The sequence below is a fragment of the Peromyscus maniculatus genome, chromosome 3, assembly GCF_049852395.1.
Source record: "Peromyscus maniculatus bairdii isolate BWxNUB_F1_BW_parent chromosome 3, HU_Pman_BW_mat_3.1, whole genome shotgun sequence".
NCBI lineage: Eukaryota > Metazoa > Chordata > Mammalia > Rodentia > Cricetidae > Peromyscus > Peromyscus maniculatus.
This window is the reverse complement of record NC_134854.1, coordinates 80,513,190-80,534,245: the sequence shown is the minus strand read 5'-3', so window position 1 is coordinate 80,534,245 and position 21,056 is coordinate 80,513,190. Positions and strand designations below refer to the sequence as shown.

General features: G+C 38.8%; 1 protein-coding gene across 4 annotated transcripts in view; it reads left to right on the top strand.

Moving 5' to 3' along the window:
- Positions 1-21,056, top strand: part of Herc6 (HECT and RLD domain containing E3 ubiquitin protein ligase family member 6) — a 54,926-nt gene that overhangs the window by 18,977 nt on the left and 14,893 nt on the right. For all 4 annotated transcript variants that reach the window (XM_042273403.2, XM_076566866.1, XM_076566865.1 and 1 more), the window contains exons 9-15: positions 2,099-2,217; positions 3,088-3,147; positions 5,549-5,642; positions 7,643-7,832; positions 11,162-11,322; positions 18,904-19,005; positions 19,875-19,982. In XM_042273403.2, the coding sequence (XP_042129337.2) occupies positions 2,099-2,217; positions 3,088-3,147; positions 5,549-5,642; positions 7,643-7,832; positions 11,162-11,322; positions 18,904-19,005; positions 19,875-19,982 (834 nt within the window). The remainder of the gene's footprint in view (positions 1-2,098; positions 2,218-3,087; positions 3,148-5,548; positions 5,643-7,642; positions 7,833-11,161; positions 11,323-18,903; positions 19,006-19,874; positions 19,983-21,056) is intronic.

Here is a 21,056-nt window from a genome sequence, read left to right as displayed (position 1 = left end):
GGGGCTGGGAATAGTAAGGATTAAATATCTTGCTATGTGTAGGATCTTTCACAACAAAGAATTATCTAGTCCCAGGTGTCAATCGTTTCCGTTTAGAAACTCATGGAGAGCTAAAATGAGGAGAGACAGGAGTGGAGATAAGATTGGGAACTGAGATATTGAGTAAAAGATAGAGTGCGTTCATCAACTTTGAAGTCGCCAAGAATGAGGACAGAAAGCATGATGACAGGGGCAGGGGTGAACTCACAAAAGAAACCTGCTTATTAACTTTTCAAGGAAGGGGGACAGAGGCCATAGTCTGTCTGATGTCATACATACAGAGAAGCTAAGGACTTCGAAGAAAATAAATGACACATGATTGCCAGTAGGGGGCAGCACATTGTACTGCGGTTTTGGATGTAAGAGAAAATAAATCTTGGTGATGATAAACTACAAAGTCACCAGAATTTAGATCAAGGAACTCAAGTAGGGTGTGAGAGTGTGGCTCAGTGCTACCTCTGCTTGTGTGAATAAGGTCCTGGCTCAGACCCCATCACCAGTAAGGGGTGGAGGACTTGAAGAATGGGGGTTACACATATTTTTCAAGAGGATTCTATTTGATTCTTGAAAAAAAAAAGTGGTATAGAATTTTGCCATTCATGATAAGTTCAGTAGAGATGGAGGTATTCTTTACAGCAAAACATTAATGCCACTCTCTTCTCTTCATCTTTAGGACAAGCTCTCGCTGTGTATCTAGTCTAACCTGTAACTAGGATCCTCTTACAGCAGCCTCCCGAGTGCAGGGAAGATAGGCGTGTGCCACTATGTCCAACCACTTTAACTTTTATTGTTTTAAATATATATAACACACCAAGTACCCAGTATTTGGGAAGCTGAGGTAGGAGGACCTCAAGTTTCATGCCAGTCTGGGCTGTACAGTGAGGCCCTATCTCACATTACTTATAAGATGTGTATATGTGATATGTGTTACCATTCAAAACACATTGCCTGCAGTATTCTGTGGCATTAATTGCACCCATAATGCCATCAACTACTGTCACTACCTCTCAAACCTTTAATCACCTCAAACAGACACCTGATTGTGGTGACATTTTATTTGTGCTTTAGTAACTAAAGCTTGCCTGGGGATCAGAGGGAAAAGGCCAGTTATAAGCAAACAAAGAAGTCAGGCAGCAGCAGCACAGGCCCTTAATCCTATCATTTAGCAGGCAGGATCTCTGTGTGTTCAAGGCCACAGTAGGGAACAGAGCCAAGCATGGTGACACACACCTTTAATCCCAGTACCAACCACAGAGGCCTGGAGGTCTGTACAGACAGACAGAAAGTGACAGGAAAAGGAAGTGAGGTAGCTGGGCTAAGAGAGCCAATGAGAGAACAGAACAGAAAAGGCATATAAACATGAGTATACAGGAAGAAGATCTCTTTGGAAGCTGCAGAGTTGGTGAGGTGAGATTAGCTCGTGGTTTGTCCTGTTTCTCTGATCTTTCTCTCGGGCTTTAACCCAAATTTCTGGCTCTGTGTTTTTTATTTATTAAGACCATTTAGAAATTCATGATATTTATTAAACGATAATTCCTCATTCCCTGCCTCCTCAGTCCTAGATACGTTCTGCTTTCTTTCTGTAAGTTGGTATATGGACATCCTTTATACAAGTGGAATCATATAATGCCTTCTGTTTTTATTATATTTATTTCACTTAGCAAATTTTAGGATACATCTATCTTATAATAGTATATCAATTTTTCCAATGCTAAGTAATATTTCATTGCATATTATATATGTATCATATTGAAAATGCATTCAACATGTGTTATTTCCATCTTGTGGCCATGTGAATAATGGTAAGATGAATTTTGATTTATAACCACCCATTTCAGTCTCTGTTTTCGATTTTTCTCATGTTATTAAACTTTTTAAAATGCAGACCAAGCAAAATGGCCCAAGTCAGGAAGCCAAATATTTAGGCCAACCTCATGCCGAAGCTCAGCCCACCAAAAACAAAGCAAAACTTGTGTGTGCCAGGTGCTTTATTGATTGTTAGTCAATATATGTGTGCATTTCTCTGGTCATTTTTTTGCATGTATTTTCTTTCTTGAAGCATACTAGGTCCACAAGGGTTTCTACGAAAATCCTGCCAGAAATTAACCGAATCAACCAGTCGCTGGCACAGAAATGGATAGCAGCGAAAAGAAATAAAGAGTGTAGAGAAGCTAAAAGGTGACCCAGCTTGATGACTTATGGCCACTCCCATGTTTCTCAAATGCTGATCACATTGTCCTAGCTGTAAGAAGGAAGGTTTGACTTGGTTGTGACAATTTACATCTTGAGTGGGATTCTCTTTTACTACCTCTTGGTTGGACCAGGCATTGAAGTTCATAGCAATTAATCTTTTATTTAATATGCTTAAGAGCTACAGGGAGAATGTATGCCCCACATACCTTTCTATGTAAGGCAGATGTAGGAATGAATCTTAACAGTAAGTTGTGTTGTTTTCAGATCCTCAGAGTTGCCTCACTAGCATTTCAGAATTTAGGTCTTCAGAGTAATGGGTTTTATTCAAATGCCTGGAAAAGCAGCTATGAAGAGTTTTGGTGAGATTCAGTAGTAATAACCACAAGTAGTATACTCATAATCTAGATATTAATAATGAATCTTTATTCATTATTAATTATTATTTATTCAGACATAAAATAAAGGAAGCTATAGGTATATCTAACATGAAACCTACAGGTCACATGAATCCTAGGCTAGCTATAAATACTACCCAGCAGATTTGTATATGGCAGTGGTTCTCAACCTTCCTAATGCTGCAACCTTTAATACAGTTCCTCATGTTATGGTGACCCCACCACCACCATAAAATTATTTCCTTTGTTACATCATAGCTGTAATTTTGATCATTATGAATCATAATGTAGATATCTGATATTTCCAATGATCTCAGGTGACCCTTGTGAAAGGGTTATTCAATCCCAGACAGGTCGGGACCCACAGGTTGAGTACCATGTATATAACAATGTTCCTTCACAATGTCAGAATATTGGACACTGCCTGGTTGTGACTTAGCCTTTGTTATTATCTTTGCAGAGAAATCGAGATGATATTTTCATCTGCTGCTTGTTTGACTGCAAGTTTTTTGAAGAAAAGGTAAAACATCAATGGGAATTACCTTTATCTAAAATACTGGGGGGGGGGTATGGTATTTAAAATGAAAATTACAGAATCAGGTTGAGTGTTCATTTTGTCAGCACCCAGAGTGCAACATCAACGATTCTTTCATTTTGTAAACTACCTCCTCCATATTCTTTCCTCTGTGCTCTTGTTGGAGAGAATGGTATTTTACTCGGGCTATTTATATCTACAGCTGATCAGCCATGCCCAATATTGATTTATTACTTACAAACCAGGAGTTCATATTATAGTTACTGCTGAGTGGGATCAATAAATAAATGAGATCCTGTTCCTTTTTTTTTTTTTTTTTTTTTTTTTTTTTTTTTTTTTTTTTTTTTTACATATTACTTCAGAGGAAAATCTAATTTCTCTCTTATTTGGTTTAACCATAGGTCTGATTCTGAGAGTTGGTTAGGTAATTTGATTTGGTTTTTTTTTTGTTATTATTTTTGTTTTGTTTTGTTTTTTGGTTTTTCGAGACAAGGTTTCTCTGTGTTGTTTTGGTGCCTGTCCTGGATCTCGCTCTGTAGACCAGGCTCGCCTCGAACTCACAGAGTTCCACCTGGCTTTGCCTGTCCTGGGATTAAAGACATGCACCACCGATGTCTGGTGTTTGATTTGGATTTTTAAGACAGACTTAGTAGTCCATGTAGTACTCGCGTAGTCCAGCTGACCTTGATCTTGTTGTGTAGGTGAGGAGGATCTTGAACATCTGATCCCTCTGCTTCCAACCTCCCAAGTGCTAACATTGCCTAATAGTTTAAATAATTCTTTTACTGCTTAGTACTTGGGCCTTCTATCTCTCATTTCTGTGGATCCCACAAGATGGCACCTTGGTGTATAAAGAAGGAGTTGGGAGATAAGCGATGTCAAGGGTCTTAAAAGGTCTTAGACTCCTCTGTCTCCTCTGGAGACTGAACTCTGCTGCTCTGCTGCTGCTGTTTAATTTGGTCTGCTACTTCTTCATGTAGATAGGTCTTGTGCTTCTCTTGTGAGCTTGCTTAAGTTGACTCATGGGTTCAGAAGATGGAAGAGTCCCTGTTGTATCAACACTCCCTACTGACACTGCCTTCACCCTTGCTCAATGATCCTACACACACCTCAGCAATTCCTTGATTCTTTTTTCTTCCTTTGTGTGTGTGTCTTAATTAGGGTTACTACTGCTGTGTTAAAACAACATGACCAAAAGCAACTTTGGGAGAAAAGGGTTTGTTTGGCTTATGCTTCCAAATCACTGTTCATCATTGAAGGAAATCAGAACAGGAACCCAAGCAGGGCAGGGACCTGGAGGCAGGAGCCAATGCAGAGGCCACAGTAGTGTGCTGCCTACTGGCTTGCTTCCCCTAGCTTGCTCAGTCTGCTTTCTTATAGACCATTAGCATATGCTGTATGTTAATGTTTTCCATTAATGACTTAATGCATCGTTCAAAAAGTTTCTAAAATGAACTATCGAACCTCTGTGCTGACAAGCTCTCTGGGAATAGTAAAACCACTATTATTGCATCACTCCACCTCTAAGGTAACCATGGAAATATAAAGCTTAAGTAGAAATGGGGGCTAGACATAGTGGTGTATATCTGTAATCCCAGCACTTGGAAACTGAGGTAGGAAGATCACAAGTTCAAGACCAGCCTGGTCAGAGAGAGACTTTGTTTCAAAAAGTAGTAAATAAATAAATAAATAAATATGCAGATAAGTAAGGAAATAAATAAACAGAAATGGCGGTATGTGGAGAGGAGGTGATTCCAGTCTGTGGAATAGACTGACTGTCAGGGTTGATGGCGTCTTAAATTTAGTATATAAAATCTTGCTAGGATTCAGGTTGTAACTTTGTGGCAGAGTATGATTTACCATGTGTAAGGCTCTCAATCAGAGGCCCTGGGCTCAGTCCTTTATCATAAAATAAAGTAAAAGGAAATAAAATAAAATCCTGCTAAAATTGCAGTCCACACTTGATGTTACTGACATAGAGATAACAAGCTGTTGATTATTCTTTTTTTTTTTTTTTTTTTTTTTTTTTGGTTTTTCAAGACAGGGTTTTTCTGTGTAGTTTTGGAGCCTATCCTGGAACTCACTCTGTAGACCAGGCTGGCCTCGAATTCATAGAGATCCACCTGGCTCTGCCTCCTGAGTGCCGGGCTTAAAGGCGTGCGCCACCACCATTTTTAACATCATTTTAAAGCATCATTTTTAACAAGAAAACATCTATACCTTTCTGTGTCACTCTAATCGATTAGTTTGAAAAGAGTCAAGCTTTAAATAAAGTTAATATTTTGTGCACAGTAAAATAAAAAAAACAATATCATACGGTGTTTGAAAATGTCTTTTTTTTTCATCTGTTTATATGTTTTTTTTTTAACATTTATTGTGTTTATAGAGATACTGGAGAGAAGAATTTCATTGATGTGGACTTAAATATGGCAAGGAAAGTCTTCAAGGAGTTAACAGCAGTGAAATGGATTTCTTCCATGGTAACAGCCACTATTTATTTGGTTTACTCGAGATCCAGCACAATCACACTTCTTTATAGGAATAATATAATAGCAGCTTAGTTTTGGTGTGAGGTAGGTGGCAAGGACCTGTGAATGGAACTGGACAGGGGGCGAGTCTCCATTATGAAGATACTATAGTCCAGACACTGTGATAGAGGGTGGCATTTATTTCTTTTTAAACCATTAAATGCATGATGGATGTAGTCTTTTCGTTTTCAATATGAGGAGAGTAATACTAAGACATAAAGCTTCTATCCAGCAAGCACATGAAAAGAGTGGTGGTTGAGGAAGTAGGATACCCTCTGGTGAGTGGTTTAAAAAGACCAATGTCTGTTTTGAGATGAATCCTGGGTGTATTTTTGATGAATCTCTGCTGCTGATTCATCCCTTCTCTTCTTTGGATAACATTTCCTTTACCTGTGATTTTAGTTTTTCTTTAAAGTCTGTGGTTCTGGACTATGTAAGAAGGAAACTACATTAGGTTGTAAGTACAGGAAGCTGCAAATTAGCAATAGACAGCTATCAGGATGTCTTGGTATGTTGGGACTGCCACAACATACTGTAGTATGAGTGTCTTATAAACAAAGTATATTGACTTTTTATAGTTTGGGAGCTGGAATATTTGGAAGCTCTAAGATTAAGCTGTATCTGATAAGGGGGAATCGAGAGAAGACTGTGTCTTCATTGTGTTTTCATGTTGTAGAAAGAAAGGGCTATGAGTTTTACTTATAGGACCACTAATCTCATTAATGAGGACTCTATTTTTATGACCTAACCATTAACAAAATTCTTTGTCTTCATTCTTCGCTGCATTGAAGGGTAGGATTTCCACATATGAATTTTGGGGAGGCACAGACAATCTGTGGCACAGGAGAAAGGAAGACAGGCTGTATGTCTCTATTGTCTTTTGATTGAGTCTCTTCCTCTCCATCTGTAGGAGAAAAAAAATGGGAAAAAAGAAGCAAAAGCAACTTCACACAATTATTAGAATGATTTACATATGATCACTTGGCACATGATCCATACTCAATAATTGTCCAAACAAATATAAAGATGACCATACAGACATAGTGGCCTCAAATGTGCTAGCATTTGACAGGCTTAATTAGGCAAGACACTCAAGGGTTCTAGGCCACCCTGATGTACACAGAAAGACACATTAGTTTTCCAAATAAAATTTGTTTTCCAAAACAAATACAAACCACCACCATCAAATCTCCAATTATTCCTACTGTAATATATATATATATATATATATATATATATATATATATGTATGTATGTATATAAAATCTTAAAAGTCTATCCCTGAATGAAATAAGGAGCAATTCAGAGCTATGCTGGCTATGAAAAAAAAAATAAAGACAAAAGTGGATTTTGTATGTGTCTCTGTGTGAGAGGGGGTAACAGCCTTCTCTTCCCTTTTCTTTTTTTCTCTTATTGAGACATGGTCTCCATATCATAGACTGGCCTCCATCTCTTTAGGGTGACTTTGAACATCTTACATTTTACATTTACATGGTGCTGTGGGTCAAAGCCAGGGCTTCATGAACAATAGGCAAGCCCTCATCCAAACTGGTTTTGAATTTGTGAGCTCAAGTGATCCCTCATCTCAGCCTTCTGAGTGATGGACTCCACATGTGTGCCACTGTGACTAGCTTGCAGAATTGTTTCTGGGGGGCTTTGCATGAGTTTCAAACCAACTATTTACAGTGTGTGTTCATTTACATGTGATTTCACTTCATTTCCTTCATGTACCCTAAAATAAAATGGGCAGATGGCTCAAGTGAGTACTACCTCAAAGGTACATGGAATGTTTAAGAGTTGGTGGCATTTTTATCAATAGGCTCCAGAAGGACTTAAATGAACTTCCTAATTGGAAGATAGTGTAATGAAACCTGCAGTCGTGACTTGTATTCATTCACAGTACTGTGTCTTCTATAACCCCATCCTTGTTCTTTGTCCCCCTTTGACCACAGATAGCCACATGTCTTGAGGATAATCTGCTCAAAGCTCTTCCATATCATTCTCCACATCAAGATGCTCTATTGATTTTTCTTTTGCTCCCGGAATGTCTCATGATGCAGGACCCTAAGAAGCGGAAGACCCTGACAGTTGAATTTGCAAAGGCTATTTATGAAATGAATAACAAATCATTAGTATTCTTGAGTAAGTTTTATAATATTTTAGAAATATATTCAGTAGAATTGCTTCTGAAGTAGAAATTGTAGCAAACATTGAATAGGTTTCATCATACCTCTTTGAATACATGGTATGTGGAGTTTTGCAAAGATTAACCAAAAGCTACCCCTCTAATCACACAGAGCAAGTGTTGTTCTTAGATGTGGGTAGGACTTTAGCATTAGGCTTTGTTAACCATACAGTTTCCAATCACAGTAAATCATACATTACAATTTTTGCTCCCATTTTGAAAACTTTAAACATTAGACTAAAAACCAAGGTTAAACTTACCACTGTTATTTTATTCAAAATTATGATATTTTTATAATTTTAAGTGAATGTTGAAGATCTGAGGTTTAAAAAATACAAGGGTAAGTATAAGTGAACTATAAAAGATTCCTGTAGCATCTTCGAAGGAGGTTACAGATTCTTAAGTTTTGTGTAGAAACATCAAAGCTCCCTATTATGGTAGTTGGGAAGATGGCTAAGTGGGTAAGTTCATGTGTTCCAGTCCTCAGCACCCACATGAAAAGCTGGCATCACTGCATGCACCTGGAACCCCAGGGCTGTGAGGAACAGGGAAAAGAGAAGTGCTAAGGCTTGCTGGCTACTAGACCAGGTCCAGACTCGGTGAAAGAACCTTTCTCAAAGGAATAAGGCATTGAATGATAAATCAAGACACTGGACATCCTGCTCTGTCCTCTGTGCATGTGTGCACATGCATATACAACACACACACACACACACACACACACACACACACACACACACACACACTTATAACAACCCTCTCTTAAGAACTACCAAGTGTTGCTTAAGGACTATGTTAAACCAGTCTATGGCCATACCACCCTGAACGCGCCCGATCTCGTCTGATCTCAGAAGGACTATGTTAAACCAGCTTTGAAAGTTTCATCACCTTCATGTTGCCAGTGCACAGGCCTAGGGGAACAAACTCCAATACAGAACATGGAATGTGCAGTGGAAAGTTGCTTCCATTCTTCTGCTGCTGTAATAGTAATTGACATGTATTTCTTTGATGTATATAAACTTATACATGTGAGAAAAATGAAAATACAAAGCACAATTATAGGATTAAATTATTAAACTGTATGTGCATTTTTATTGATTGAATAAGAAGTGTATTTTTAAATTCAATATAAAACATTTTATGTGTGTGTACTTTAAGTGAATTTGTGTGCATCAAGTGTGTCCCAGAGCTGATGGAGGCAGGAAGAGATTATCAGATGCCCTGGAACTGGAGTTATAGACAGTTGTGAACCATTGTGTGGGTGCTGTGAACTGAACCTGGGTTTGGTTGACTCCTAACCACGGAACCATCTCTCCAGCTCCAGCATTTGCACTTTTTTCCAAGAGATTTTTCTGGGTATGGGAGTGAACATCTCTAATTCCAGCACTTGGGAGGTAGAGGAAGAGGACCAGGAGTTCAAGGCCAGCCTTCGCTAAATAGTGAAGCCTGGGTAACATAAGACATTGTCTCAAAAAGTGCTTTTCTTTTCTAGATCTAGGAGTCACATTTCAAAAGGCCCGCTTCACTCTCAAATTGAAAAAAAAAAAAGTTCCCATGTTCCTACCATAATTTTTGCATGTATGTAGTATGTCTGGTGCTAGGGACTGAACCTGGCACCTTGAACATGTTAGGCAGGCAGTCTGGCAGACCAAGTTATATTCCCAACCCTTCATACTATCATTTTTATTTATTTTTAAAGATATTTTAATTGACAAATAGTAATTATACATATTTGTGGAGTGCAGTCTGACATTTTTTATCAATTTTTTTATGTGCACGGGTGTTCTGCCTGCATGCATGTTTGTGCACCACATTCATGCCTGTGGCCAAGGAAGCCAGAAAACAATGTTGGATCCCCTGGAACTGGAGTTACAGATGGTTGTGAGATGCCACGTGGGTGCTGAGAATCAAACTGTCATCTATAAGAGCAGCTAGTGCTCTTAACTGCTGAGCCAGCTCTTCAGCCCCAGTATGATTTTTACAGTGTATACAAATCAAATAAATAAAATCTATCTGACTGACATATTTATCATCTCAAACATTTATTGCTTCTTTATTTTGGGAATATTTGAAATACTCTCTACTGGCTGTTTTTAAACAATTAATTATTATTAGCTGCTTTACAGTGTTGGGATGTTGGAAGTCTTTCCAACTGCACACTTGTACCAGTTAATTATCCTCCCTCCCTGGTCACTTCCTTCTACCTTTATGAGATCAACATTTTTAGTTTACAGTCAAGAAAGCATCCCATGTTCCTGGCTTATTTAGCAAGTTCTTGAGTTCACCCATGTTTCTAAAAAATGTCAGAATTTCTTTCCCATTACAATTTTCATGTTTCAATCTTTGACCCATATGGTTTATGGAGGTAAGATTTTAATTTTTTCTAACAAGTTTTAAAATATCTCTGCACCTTTGTTAAGTGATAAGTTTTGTTTTCAGAATATACAATGTACTAAATGTCTTGCAAACTCAAGTTCATGATCTGCGTGGTATGCATCTAGGTAATATCATTTAATTGCATTAGCTTGGTAATTTTCTTTGAACCTTTTTGTTGTTATTTTTTGAGATGGAGTCTCTTGTCACCCAGGATTGCCATTTTCCTGCTAATGCTTTCTGAGAACTGGGATTTTAATATTTACTAAAGTTATTGTCTGAGAACTCCTATTTAAAAGTACCAAAATCCAATGTAATCTCAATAATGTTAAAAGTGAGGTATCTGCTCTTTAAAATAAGTGTAAATGCATGTTACCGTTGTTTATGAACTTTGAAAACAGGCATCATTTTTATTTTGTAGATAAAAGAATCAATAATATTGATTGTATATTCATCTGTATAGTTTTAGATTTTTGCAGCTGTTTGGCGAAATTGCTAGTTTGAATGCAATGAAGTCAGCACGTGATCTTAATGTCAACACCCAAATGATGAGGAGGGAAGCCTGGCATAAGTTCAGGGCCAGCCTGGGCTACATAGCAATACCCTATCTCAGAAACATCAAATCAAATAAAAACAACAAACACAAAGAAATCCATGGCCAACCAATTAGTCATAAATATGAGCCATTAGCAAGTTTCTTCAAATCCTGAGTTTGAGTTCTTTAATGATTTAATGTTTTCAGAATAAAGTTTTCCCCTATATCTGCTGAGTATGTTGTCTGTGATAATATTCATAGAAGAGTTGGTTTATGGTTATGAGGGTAGATATGTCTTAAAATAATCTAGCAGAAATGTCAGGATTTAAGAGCTGAGAGAAGGAACATATTTCTCATATTTGGTTTTCACACCCTCAGAAAAGTGTTGGACATCTTTGGAAGTTTCTTTTCTGAATACACTGGTCCAGATGCTAAAGGAAGCTATCATCATCATCTCTCAACTGTGTGATCCAGTTTCAATCATACAGCATCAAAATGATCTTAAAGTTCTTTTAGAAATGATGAAACAAGTACATAAGGTAAGGTTTCCTCTAAAGGAATGTATATACCAATTCATTAAATACTAATTCTTTAGGTATTAGCCAGTTAAACACTTTAAAAAATATTTTTTTATTTATTTTAATTTATTATTCTCATTTTTACATACCAACCACATTTCCCCCTACCTTCCCCCTACTCCATCTCCCTTCCACTACCCAGAGAGCATAAGGCCTCCCAGGAAAAGTCTGTAACAAAGTCTGGCACATCAAATTGATGTGGGGCCAAGCCCCGCCCCCCTGTATCGAGGCTGAGTAAGGTATCCCTCCATAGGGAATGGCCTCCAAAAAGCCAGTTCTTGCACCAGGGATAAATCCTGGTCCCACTGCCAGTGGCCTCACAAACTGCCCAAGCCACATAACTGTCACCTACACTCAGAGGGCCTAGTTCGGTCCTGTGCAGGTTTCTCTGCTGCCAATCCAGAGTCCCTGAGCTCCCACTATCTCGGCTCAGCTGTCTCTGTGGGTTTCCCCATCGCGCTCTTCACTCCTTTGCTCATAGAATCCCTCCTCTCTCTCTTTGACTGGACTCCAGGAGCTCAGCCCAGTGCTCAGCTGTGGATCTCTGTGTCTGCTTCCATCAATTACTGAATGAAGGTTCTATTAGGACAATTAGGGTAGTCATCAATCTGATTACAGGGGAAGGCCAGTTCAAATACCCTCTCCACTACTGCCTGGGTACCTGAGCCGGCTTTCCTCTGCAGTCAGATTGGTGACTACCAGCTAAGACTCTAAATATACACTTTTTTAAAGATGTATTTATTATGTATATAGTATTCTGCCTGCATGTACACCTGCCGGCCAGAAGAGGGCACCGGACATCTCATTACAGATGGTTGTGAGCCACCATGTGGTTGCTGGGAATTGAACTCAGGACCTCTGGAAGAGCAGCCAATGCTCTTAACTGCTGAGTCATCCCTCCAGCCCACACTTTGAAAATGTTTGAAATTAAAATATAATTCTATCATTTCCCCTTTCCCTTTCTTCCCTGCCACCCCTTCCATGTCTCCCCAGCTTTCTCTCCCTCAAATTCATGGACTCTTTAATTATTTTAATTGTTACATATGTGTATAAATGCATGTATGTATGCACTCAACCTGTTGAATCCATTTAGTGCTGCTTCTAATGGTATGACTCCAAAGCTCACCACCTAGTTATTAAATAACCAATTAGGGTATCATCCCCGGAGATGACCAGTTCTTTCTCTCAGCAGTCCTTAGGTGTTTTTGTTTTTGTTTTTCAAGATAGGGTATCTCTGTGTAGCTTTTGCGCCTGTCCTGGAACTTACTCTGTAGCCCAGGCTGGCCTCGAACTCACAGAGATCCGCCTGGCTCTGCCTCCCGAGTGCTGGGATTAAAGACGTGTGCCACCACCATCTGGCAGTCCTTAGGTTTTATTGTAGTCCTTTTTGTAGGGGTGGAGCACTGTGACATTTTTACCTTCCCCAATAGTGTATCTATTGGTACTGTCATTGCTCAGACATCATTTAGGCAACCTTATCATTGAGGTATCATGGGTGCAGCTTCCCTGTCATTTCTAGGAGACATAATCGTACAGCAGGCTTCCTGGTCCTCTATCTCTTATAATCTTTCCACCCCCTCTCTCACAGAGTTCTCTGATACTCAGATACAGGCATTGTAGATGTAGCCACTGGGTCTGGACAACACAAGATCAGTTGTTCTCTGCACTTTGATCAGTTGTAGTTTCCTGTAAAGGTCTATATCTGCTACAAAGAGAAGCATCGTTGATGAGGGGTAAGAGCTACGGTTATAGGTGGATACAAGGATGGGTATTTGGAATGCTGTCGGGAACCATACTGGTCTAGTAAAGCGGCAGTAGTAGGTTCTCCTCTAAGATCCTGACCTCACTAGCCCTCGGTCTGGGTCTCCAGTACCAGGCATGATTTCCCCCTGTTGAATGGGCCTTCAATCCAATTGACAGCTGCTGCTTACTGCCAAGACTTGAGTACCACCTATAGAGATACCTTGCCTTATTTGGCAGAGTTGTGAATCATAGGCATCACAGCTGGGTAGAACTATTAACTGCCTCCCTCCCTTGGCAGCTTTCGTAATATGTTCTGAGACTCTAAAAACTAGACACACACCCCTGCCTCCCCCGAGAGGAGGCTTTCAGGTCAGATCCATATCTAATGCTGTCAGTCCTGTGTCTGAAGTGTATGGTGTTTTCAACCTCTGGGAAGTAGCCAAAGGCAGCAGCAATAGCCTAATTGTTTTGGGAGTCTCTTGAACTGCCCCGACCAACAACTCTAAAGAATGTTTCTAATGTGTGGTACTAGAGTTCTTGTTAGATAGTCTATGGCCCTTGTGGGAGCTTTGTCATCCCAAGTGGCATAAATTCATTTTGTGTGTGTGTGTTGTGTATTTGCGTGTATGTGTGTATATACATACATAAACACACATATATATAATCATGTAATTTTAATTTAATATAAAATAAAAGGATTCCTATCGCTTTTTCAAACATCCCTAATGTCTTTTTCACTGCTCCCTCACTTCCTTTCTGTAATGACCCCTCCACCCCCTCCCCAGTTAAAGTCTCCCTCGTTTTCCCATTTCTCCTTTCATATCAGTTGTGTCCTACTATTCTCTTTCAAGCATTCCTTCTCTCTCACTCCCTCGCTGTCTTAGTCAGGGTTTCTATTGCTGCAGTGAAACACCATGACCAAAAAGCAAGTTGGAGGGGAAAGAGTTTATTTGGCTTCCACTTGCAGGTCATAGTCCATCATTGGAGGAGGTGAAAATAAGACCTCAAGCAGGCCTGGAACCTGGAGGCAGGAGCTGATGTAGAAGCCATGAAGGGGAGCTGCTCACGTGTCTTCATCTGGGCACTACTTAGTTGAGAAGTTGGGAGTGGGGAAGCCGTATAACAACTCATCAAGCTTTATGGTTACTTTCATTTGTTGAATATATAACGTAGTAAAAATTAATGTTAAAAAGCGGGCTGAAGGAAAGCCCGTAGAGGGCTCTCTACCAGGGTGCCCAGAATCAGCAGTATTCAGAAGTCACTGGCCAGACTTCTTTCTGCTATGGGTGGTAGTCTCAATGTAACAGGATTTCTAGTCCAAGAAATGGACCCCAAGGCTACTATTACTCGGAAGCAGTTTATTGTGTGACAGGCTTCTAGCAGATTATTATCCAAAGAACTAGAGACCCAAATTTTGCAGGGTGGAGGCTTTTATAGATTTTTTTTGCTTGTCTTCCATACATGAGTACATATATTTTAATTGTGTGTTTCAAAATACTAAGCAGTAATGGCTAGAATGAGAAGGGAGGGAACTGTGTAGCTCTGGCTGTCCTGGAACTCACTCTGCAGATCAGGCTGGCCTTGAACTCAGAGGTGACCTGCTTCTGCCTCCCAAGTGCTAGGATTAAAGGCATGCTCTACCACCTCCCTGTGAAAGATACTGCTTCTTAAATCTAACCTTTTCCTTATAGCTTAATTTTACTTCTTAATAAACTACATCTCTCCTTGGTGATTTTTAGTATTCCATTTGTAGAAAATTGGATGTTCACCTAATTACACAGATAAACAACTTGCTTATCTGTCCTCTACCACTCTCCTATCTGGGCAAAGTGGTTTATTCTATAATTACAGTGGTTGGTAGTACAGCAAGGAGAACTGGAAGTTTAAGTTCATCCTCAGCTATCTATATATAGGTATAGATACTGTGTGTGTGTGTGTGTGTGCGCGCGCGCGCGCGCACACACACACACACACACACACACACACACACACACACACACACACACACCTGCTATCAGTTTCGAGATCAGTCTGAGCTACGTGAGATTCTGCCACAAATAAAACAAAACCGAGAAACTGTCCTAGTCACTGTATTTTTATGACAAATATTGATATGTGGTAGAACAGGTCAGGGTTTTTATTCTTTAGGATTGTTGGATTTAATGTAATATTTAAATGTACATTGTTATTCTTTAAATTCTGCCTATTAGAATTTTTGTTTTGTTTTATTTTTGCTTTTTAGTGGAAAAAGTTTTTCTACATTCTCCAGGCTGACCACCAACTCCGTCTCCAAAGTGTGGGGATTGTAACATCACACATAGTCTGTTTGTTGGGCCATTGGCCATGTTTCTAACTTGGCATTGATTTGAATGTATAGAATAGAGAGAACAGATGAATTAAAAAATTGAGGCTGCTCCTCTCCACCTCTCCATTCACTCAAATCTTCTTCAGTTGCTTACATTATTACGTATTTTATAGAGCTCTTTCATTCATTTTATAAACATATTTGTATCCTTTCAGCAACTGATGGATGTTTGTGTGATTCCAACTTCTTGATCATTTATATTCGTGTACAAGTTTTTGTGTAAATAAATGTTTTCATTTCTTTTGGGCACACAGCTAAGAGTAGAACTGTTGAGCCATACGAACGCTCTGTCCTGTGAGGGTCTACCAGCTTGTTTTCCAAAGAGCAGCACAATTTTGTCTTCCTATCAAGAAAGTATAAAAGTTATATTTTTCATTTTCTTCTCAACTACTTATTACTTGCTATGTTGATTATGTTCCCATGGGGTGATAAATGGTATCTCTTTATGGTTTTCATTTGCATTTTCCTGTTGACTAGTAATTAATAAGATTGAATATCCTTTGATGTAGTTCTTGGTTAATATCTATTATTTGAAGTTTGTTTGCTTATTTTAAAGTTAATTTAGCTTTGTTTTTATTATTGAACTATAGTTGCATATGTGTGTACATATGTGTATATAGTTAGATATATATATATATATATAGAGATTCCTTATGTAATTTGATTATACTTTTCTTTTACTCTGTGCATGTATTTCACTTTCTCAGTGGTATCCTTTGAAGCATGAAAGTGTTGTTGCTTTTCTCTCTCTCTCTCTCTCTCTCTCTCTCTCTCTCTCTCTCTCTCTCTCTCTCTCTCTCTCTCTCTCTCTCTCTCGGTACTGGAGATGCAACCTAGGGCTTCACAGATGCTAGGCAAGTGCCCTATTACAGAACTAAGCCATATCTCACACAACGATTTTTGTTTGGGGGTCAGGGTTTTGCTATCAAGCTAAAGCTGGCCCAGATCTTTCTGCCTTAGCTTCCAAAGTACTAAGATTATAGGTATTTGCCTTGATGAGTATGTCACGGTTTAATTTTAGTAAAATATCTTTCTCTCTGTGATCTCTCTCTCTCTCTCTCTCTCTCTCTCTCTCTCTCTCTCTCTCTCTCTCTCTCTCTCTCTCTCTCTCTGTGTGTGTGTGTCTTGGCTGGCCTCAAGTTCACTATATAGTTGAAAATAACCTTGAACTTCTGATGCTTCTCTCTCCATCTCCCAATAGCTGAGAGTATAGGCGTTGTATGTGGCAGGGCTTCATCATGCTAGACAAACACTACTAACTAAGCTATAACCTTCAGCCTTACCTTTTCTTCTGAAACTTATATTTCTAACCATTTGTCATTAGTCTGTAGAAATCTTTCTAAATTTACCCATTAATACCAATCTTTTGATCCACCTTTGTGTTTCTGTGCATATAATCCTATAACTTAAGAATAATATGCTTTTTACTATGTTTTTTGTATGTAGTACCAGTAAGCTGTAGATGAATGCTTACTGAAATGATTGGTTTTTGAACATTATTTCTTCTGGGAACCCTTGTTTGTACCCCTTTCATCACAGCTAATCAGAAAACATTTCCTAGATGTGTGGTTACTTTCTGATCATGTACAAGTGGGCAAGCCATTCCAGTGGACAGCTTCTTGGTTTTGCAAATAAATGCTTATTTTTAATTTATATGTATGGATGTTTTGCTTGCATGTACGTCTGTGTACCACTGTGTGCCAGTACCTGTGGAGGCCAGAAGAGGGTGCTGGATCCCGCAGAACTGTAGTTACAGGTGGTTGTAATGTATTATGTGGTGCTGGGAATTGAACTCAGTTCCTTCAGGTCCTCCAGAAAAGCAGCAAATGCTCTTAACCACTGAGCCATCTCTCCAGCCCTCTGCAGATAAACCTTTAACAGAACCTTTACTCTTATTGGCTTGTTTTTTTATTGCCTGTGGCTGCTTTGATACTCAGTGAGGTTGAATAGCTATTGGAAAGCATGTGGACCTAAGCACAAAATATTTACTATCTGTATTTAAGATGGTATTTGCTGATTACTGTCTGTATAGTAAGCCATGGGTAACACCAATTTTTTTAAGCTTTTGGCTAAGCCAGCAGCAACTGATTCTTAGGCTCATAGTGTCATGATTTAAAGGCCTGGCAGGAATTTGGCTTGAGGTCAGAGCAGGTAGCCTCTGAAGCTACATCCCAGGAGTTCTTATATCTATCTGCTCTTGGAAGATATAGTTTTACGAGGTTCTTCTGTCACCATAGACCTCTTTTAGAGAACTTGTGTCACCTTCTTTGAGGTCTGTCCCTAACATTTCCTACTAGAAAAGGCTCCTCACCACTGTCCTACCATGACCTACAATACCTGCTGTGGATATCACTCTATATAAATAAAACACTGATGGCCAGTGACCAGGCAGGAAGTATAGGCGGGACAAAGAGAGAGGAGAATTGGGGAAACAGGAAGAAGGAGGGAGAGACACTGCAGCCACCGTCAGGACAAGCAGCATGTAAAGACGCCGGTAAGCCACCAGCCACGTGGCAAGGTATAGATTTATAAAAATGGGTTAATTTAAGATAAAAGAACAGGTAACAAGAAGCCTGCCACGGCCATACAGTTTGTAAGCAATACAAGTCTCTGTGTTTACTTGGTTGGGTCTGAGTGGCTGTGGGACTGGCGGGTGACAAAGATTTGTCCTGACTGTGGGCAAGGCAGGAAAACTCTAGCAACAAATACCTCCATCATTATTCTGACATGGAATGAAGTCCCTCTCAAGATTATTTTTTTATTTTAATTGAATTTATTGAGATTTTTGTAAAATGCCCACAAGTGCCTTATATGGATTGTATTTTGGGATACATACAATATTTCCCGAAGTATTATAAATATATACATGTGAAATTTGAAAAAGCAAGAAAGACACACATATACAAATTGATATACAACAAGCATTTGTAGATATAAGTAAAGGAAAAATCAACTCTCCTGCAAATGTACAGAGGGATTAGCACTAGAAAAGACACCATTAGCCGGGCGGTGGTGGTGCACGCCTTTAATCCCAGCACTTGGGAGGCAGAGGCAGGCGGATCTCTGTGAGTTCGAGGCCAGCCTGGGCTACCAAGTGAGTTCCAGGAAAGGCGCAAAGCTACACAGAGAAACCCTGTCTCAAAAAAACCAAAAAAAAAAAAAAAAGGAAAGAAAATAAAGAAAAGACACCATGGATAAGCCAGAATTTTTTAGTGACTGATAGATACCATGTGGACGGAAAATTCTTGAGTGACAAAATTTGATTTTCCAGTGAAATATGCTGAGTGAAGGTTATTCCATCCAACTCAACTTGTCTGTCTAAAATATTTCTTACTCCATCACTGACAAATACATATTCAGATATGCATATAAATGTAGGTATCACACTTTACATCATTCATTAATAGAAAATGAAATTCCATGTTCTCTTTAAGGCTAACCGTCAACTTCCAGAAAGTACTTTCATCATAAATGAGCTTTCTGACATCTTAGACATCGCTATAACACAAAACAGAGAGTTCTTCTATAAAAATCTGGTAAGTATGACATATTCCCTTGGGAGAATGTTCATGACATAAAGCAGGACATGTTAGCAGATATGCTATCCCTAGATTAGAAAATGTCCTTATTACCATACTAAACTGACTAACCTACATGACCATTGAAAACGGAAACATTTTTCTCCCAAAACAAATGTATTTTCTTATAAAAGTGCCTCTAAGGGCTAGGTATGTAGCTCAGTTGATAGAGCACCTGCTTAGCATGAATGGAGGCCTGAGTTCTTGATTCCCATTACTGTATAAACCAGGTATGGCAGTGCGTACCTGTAATATCTACACTGTAGTGGAGAAACGAGGATCAGAAGCCAAGGTCAGGGCTGGAGAGATGGCTCACCAGTTAAGCGAACTGGATGCTCCAGAGGACCTGGGCTCTGTTCCTAGCACCCATATGGTGGCTCACAACCATCTGCAACTCCAGTTCAAGGGGATAGATGCCCTCTTCTGGCATCTTTGGACACTGCAGACACTGCCCACATCTGGAGTGCCAGACACACATGCGACAATAAAACACCCATACACTTAAAGTAATAAAGTAATTTAAATTTTTAAAAATATTTTTTAAAAAAGAAGTGCAAGGTCATCCTCTGGTACATAGTCAGCTTGAGGTCAAACTGGGATACATGACATTTTGTTTCAAAAATGAAGAAGGAAAAACAGACAAACAGGCAGACAGACAGAGGGACAAAGGGAAGGGGGGGGTGCTTCTTGGTAATGGCATTCTTAAAAATAGATTCAAAAGATCCTAACAGTAAATAAAGTGATGAACTTACAGAAAGGAATTAATGTTTTTCTTTTCATTGTCAAAATTGTTGTTTGCTAACTTTTCTTTCTTTTTTTTTCCTTAGCAATTTTTAGAATGCCCCGATCCTACTGTTTTCACTGATTTTCTATTCAGCTTTGATTTGTCATCCAAAATTAAGTTAATGAGTTATGAGTCCGCTGTAAAGCTGATGGTATGTATGTTTTTGTTGCCATGACAAAATATACTATATATACAGATGTATGTAACTCGGAGTTTTGGAAGTTCAACAACACGTTGCAGGAATCCAGATGTGCCTGCCCTTACTTCTTCGCTACCCACTCTCTCTCCCACCAGCATTAAAATACGAGGAGAAGCATAAAAGGACTTTTCCGTGTGCTGAAGGGGCCCATTGTATTGGATGCTCTCACTTTATAACAACCTATTCTCACAAGAAATCACCTACTCTGTGAGGCTAATAGTAATCCTTTCCAAGGGTAGTGTCCCATAACCTAATTATTTTCCAGAAGTCCAATTTAGAATTTAATTATCACCACACTGGAGACAAAGTTTCACATGATTCTTTGGAGACACAGTCAAATGATATTCAAGTCAATACAGGTTAACATTTTTGTCATGAAAATTTCAAACATATAAAATAAAAATAATGATACCCATCACCAATATTATCAGGTACAGACATTTTACCACAAGTTGGTCTACCACTTTTATTAATTTTCAGTTGTTACTAGTTTCTCTTCTGAAGTATTTTGAGAAAAATGCCAGCTCAAAATTCATTGCACATTTGATCTTCTAATCTTCTAATTCTGCTTGCCTCATTTTTGTGTGCTCTGACTTTATCACTTAAGGAGTCATCCCATGCTTCTTTCATTTTAGGTTTCTTACCAACTTTTACTTTTGCACAGATAGAAAAATTAATGAAGTTTTTCATCTCTTATTTTTGTTAAGGTTTCAACACAGCAGTATTTCTGATCTTACCATATCTAAGTCATTATCTAGAATTCTGAAAGTAATGTTGTTAATCTGAGCTATTACTTGGTTACTCACAGAACAAAGTAGTGTAATGTTTAATCTTTTCTTTTTAATTATTAAATGTTGCCAGTATAAACTTTGTATTTAGTTTACCAATCTATGTTCCTACCAGCAATGTATAAAACCCCTCTTTCAATCTTTCACCAGAGCAGAATGCTAATGACCTTTGTGACCTTTGACCAGTTAATCATGATTCAGTTTAATTTGTGTTTCTCGTTTTACATTCCAGTCCTTA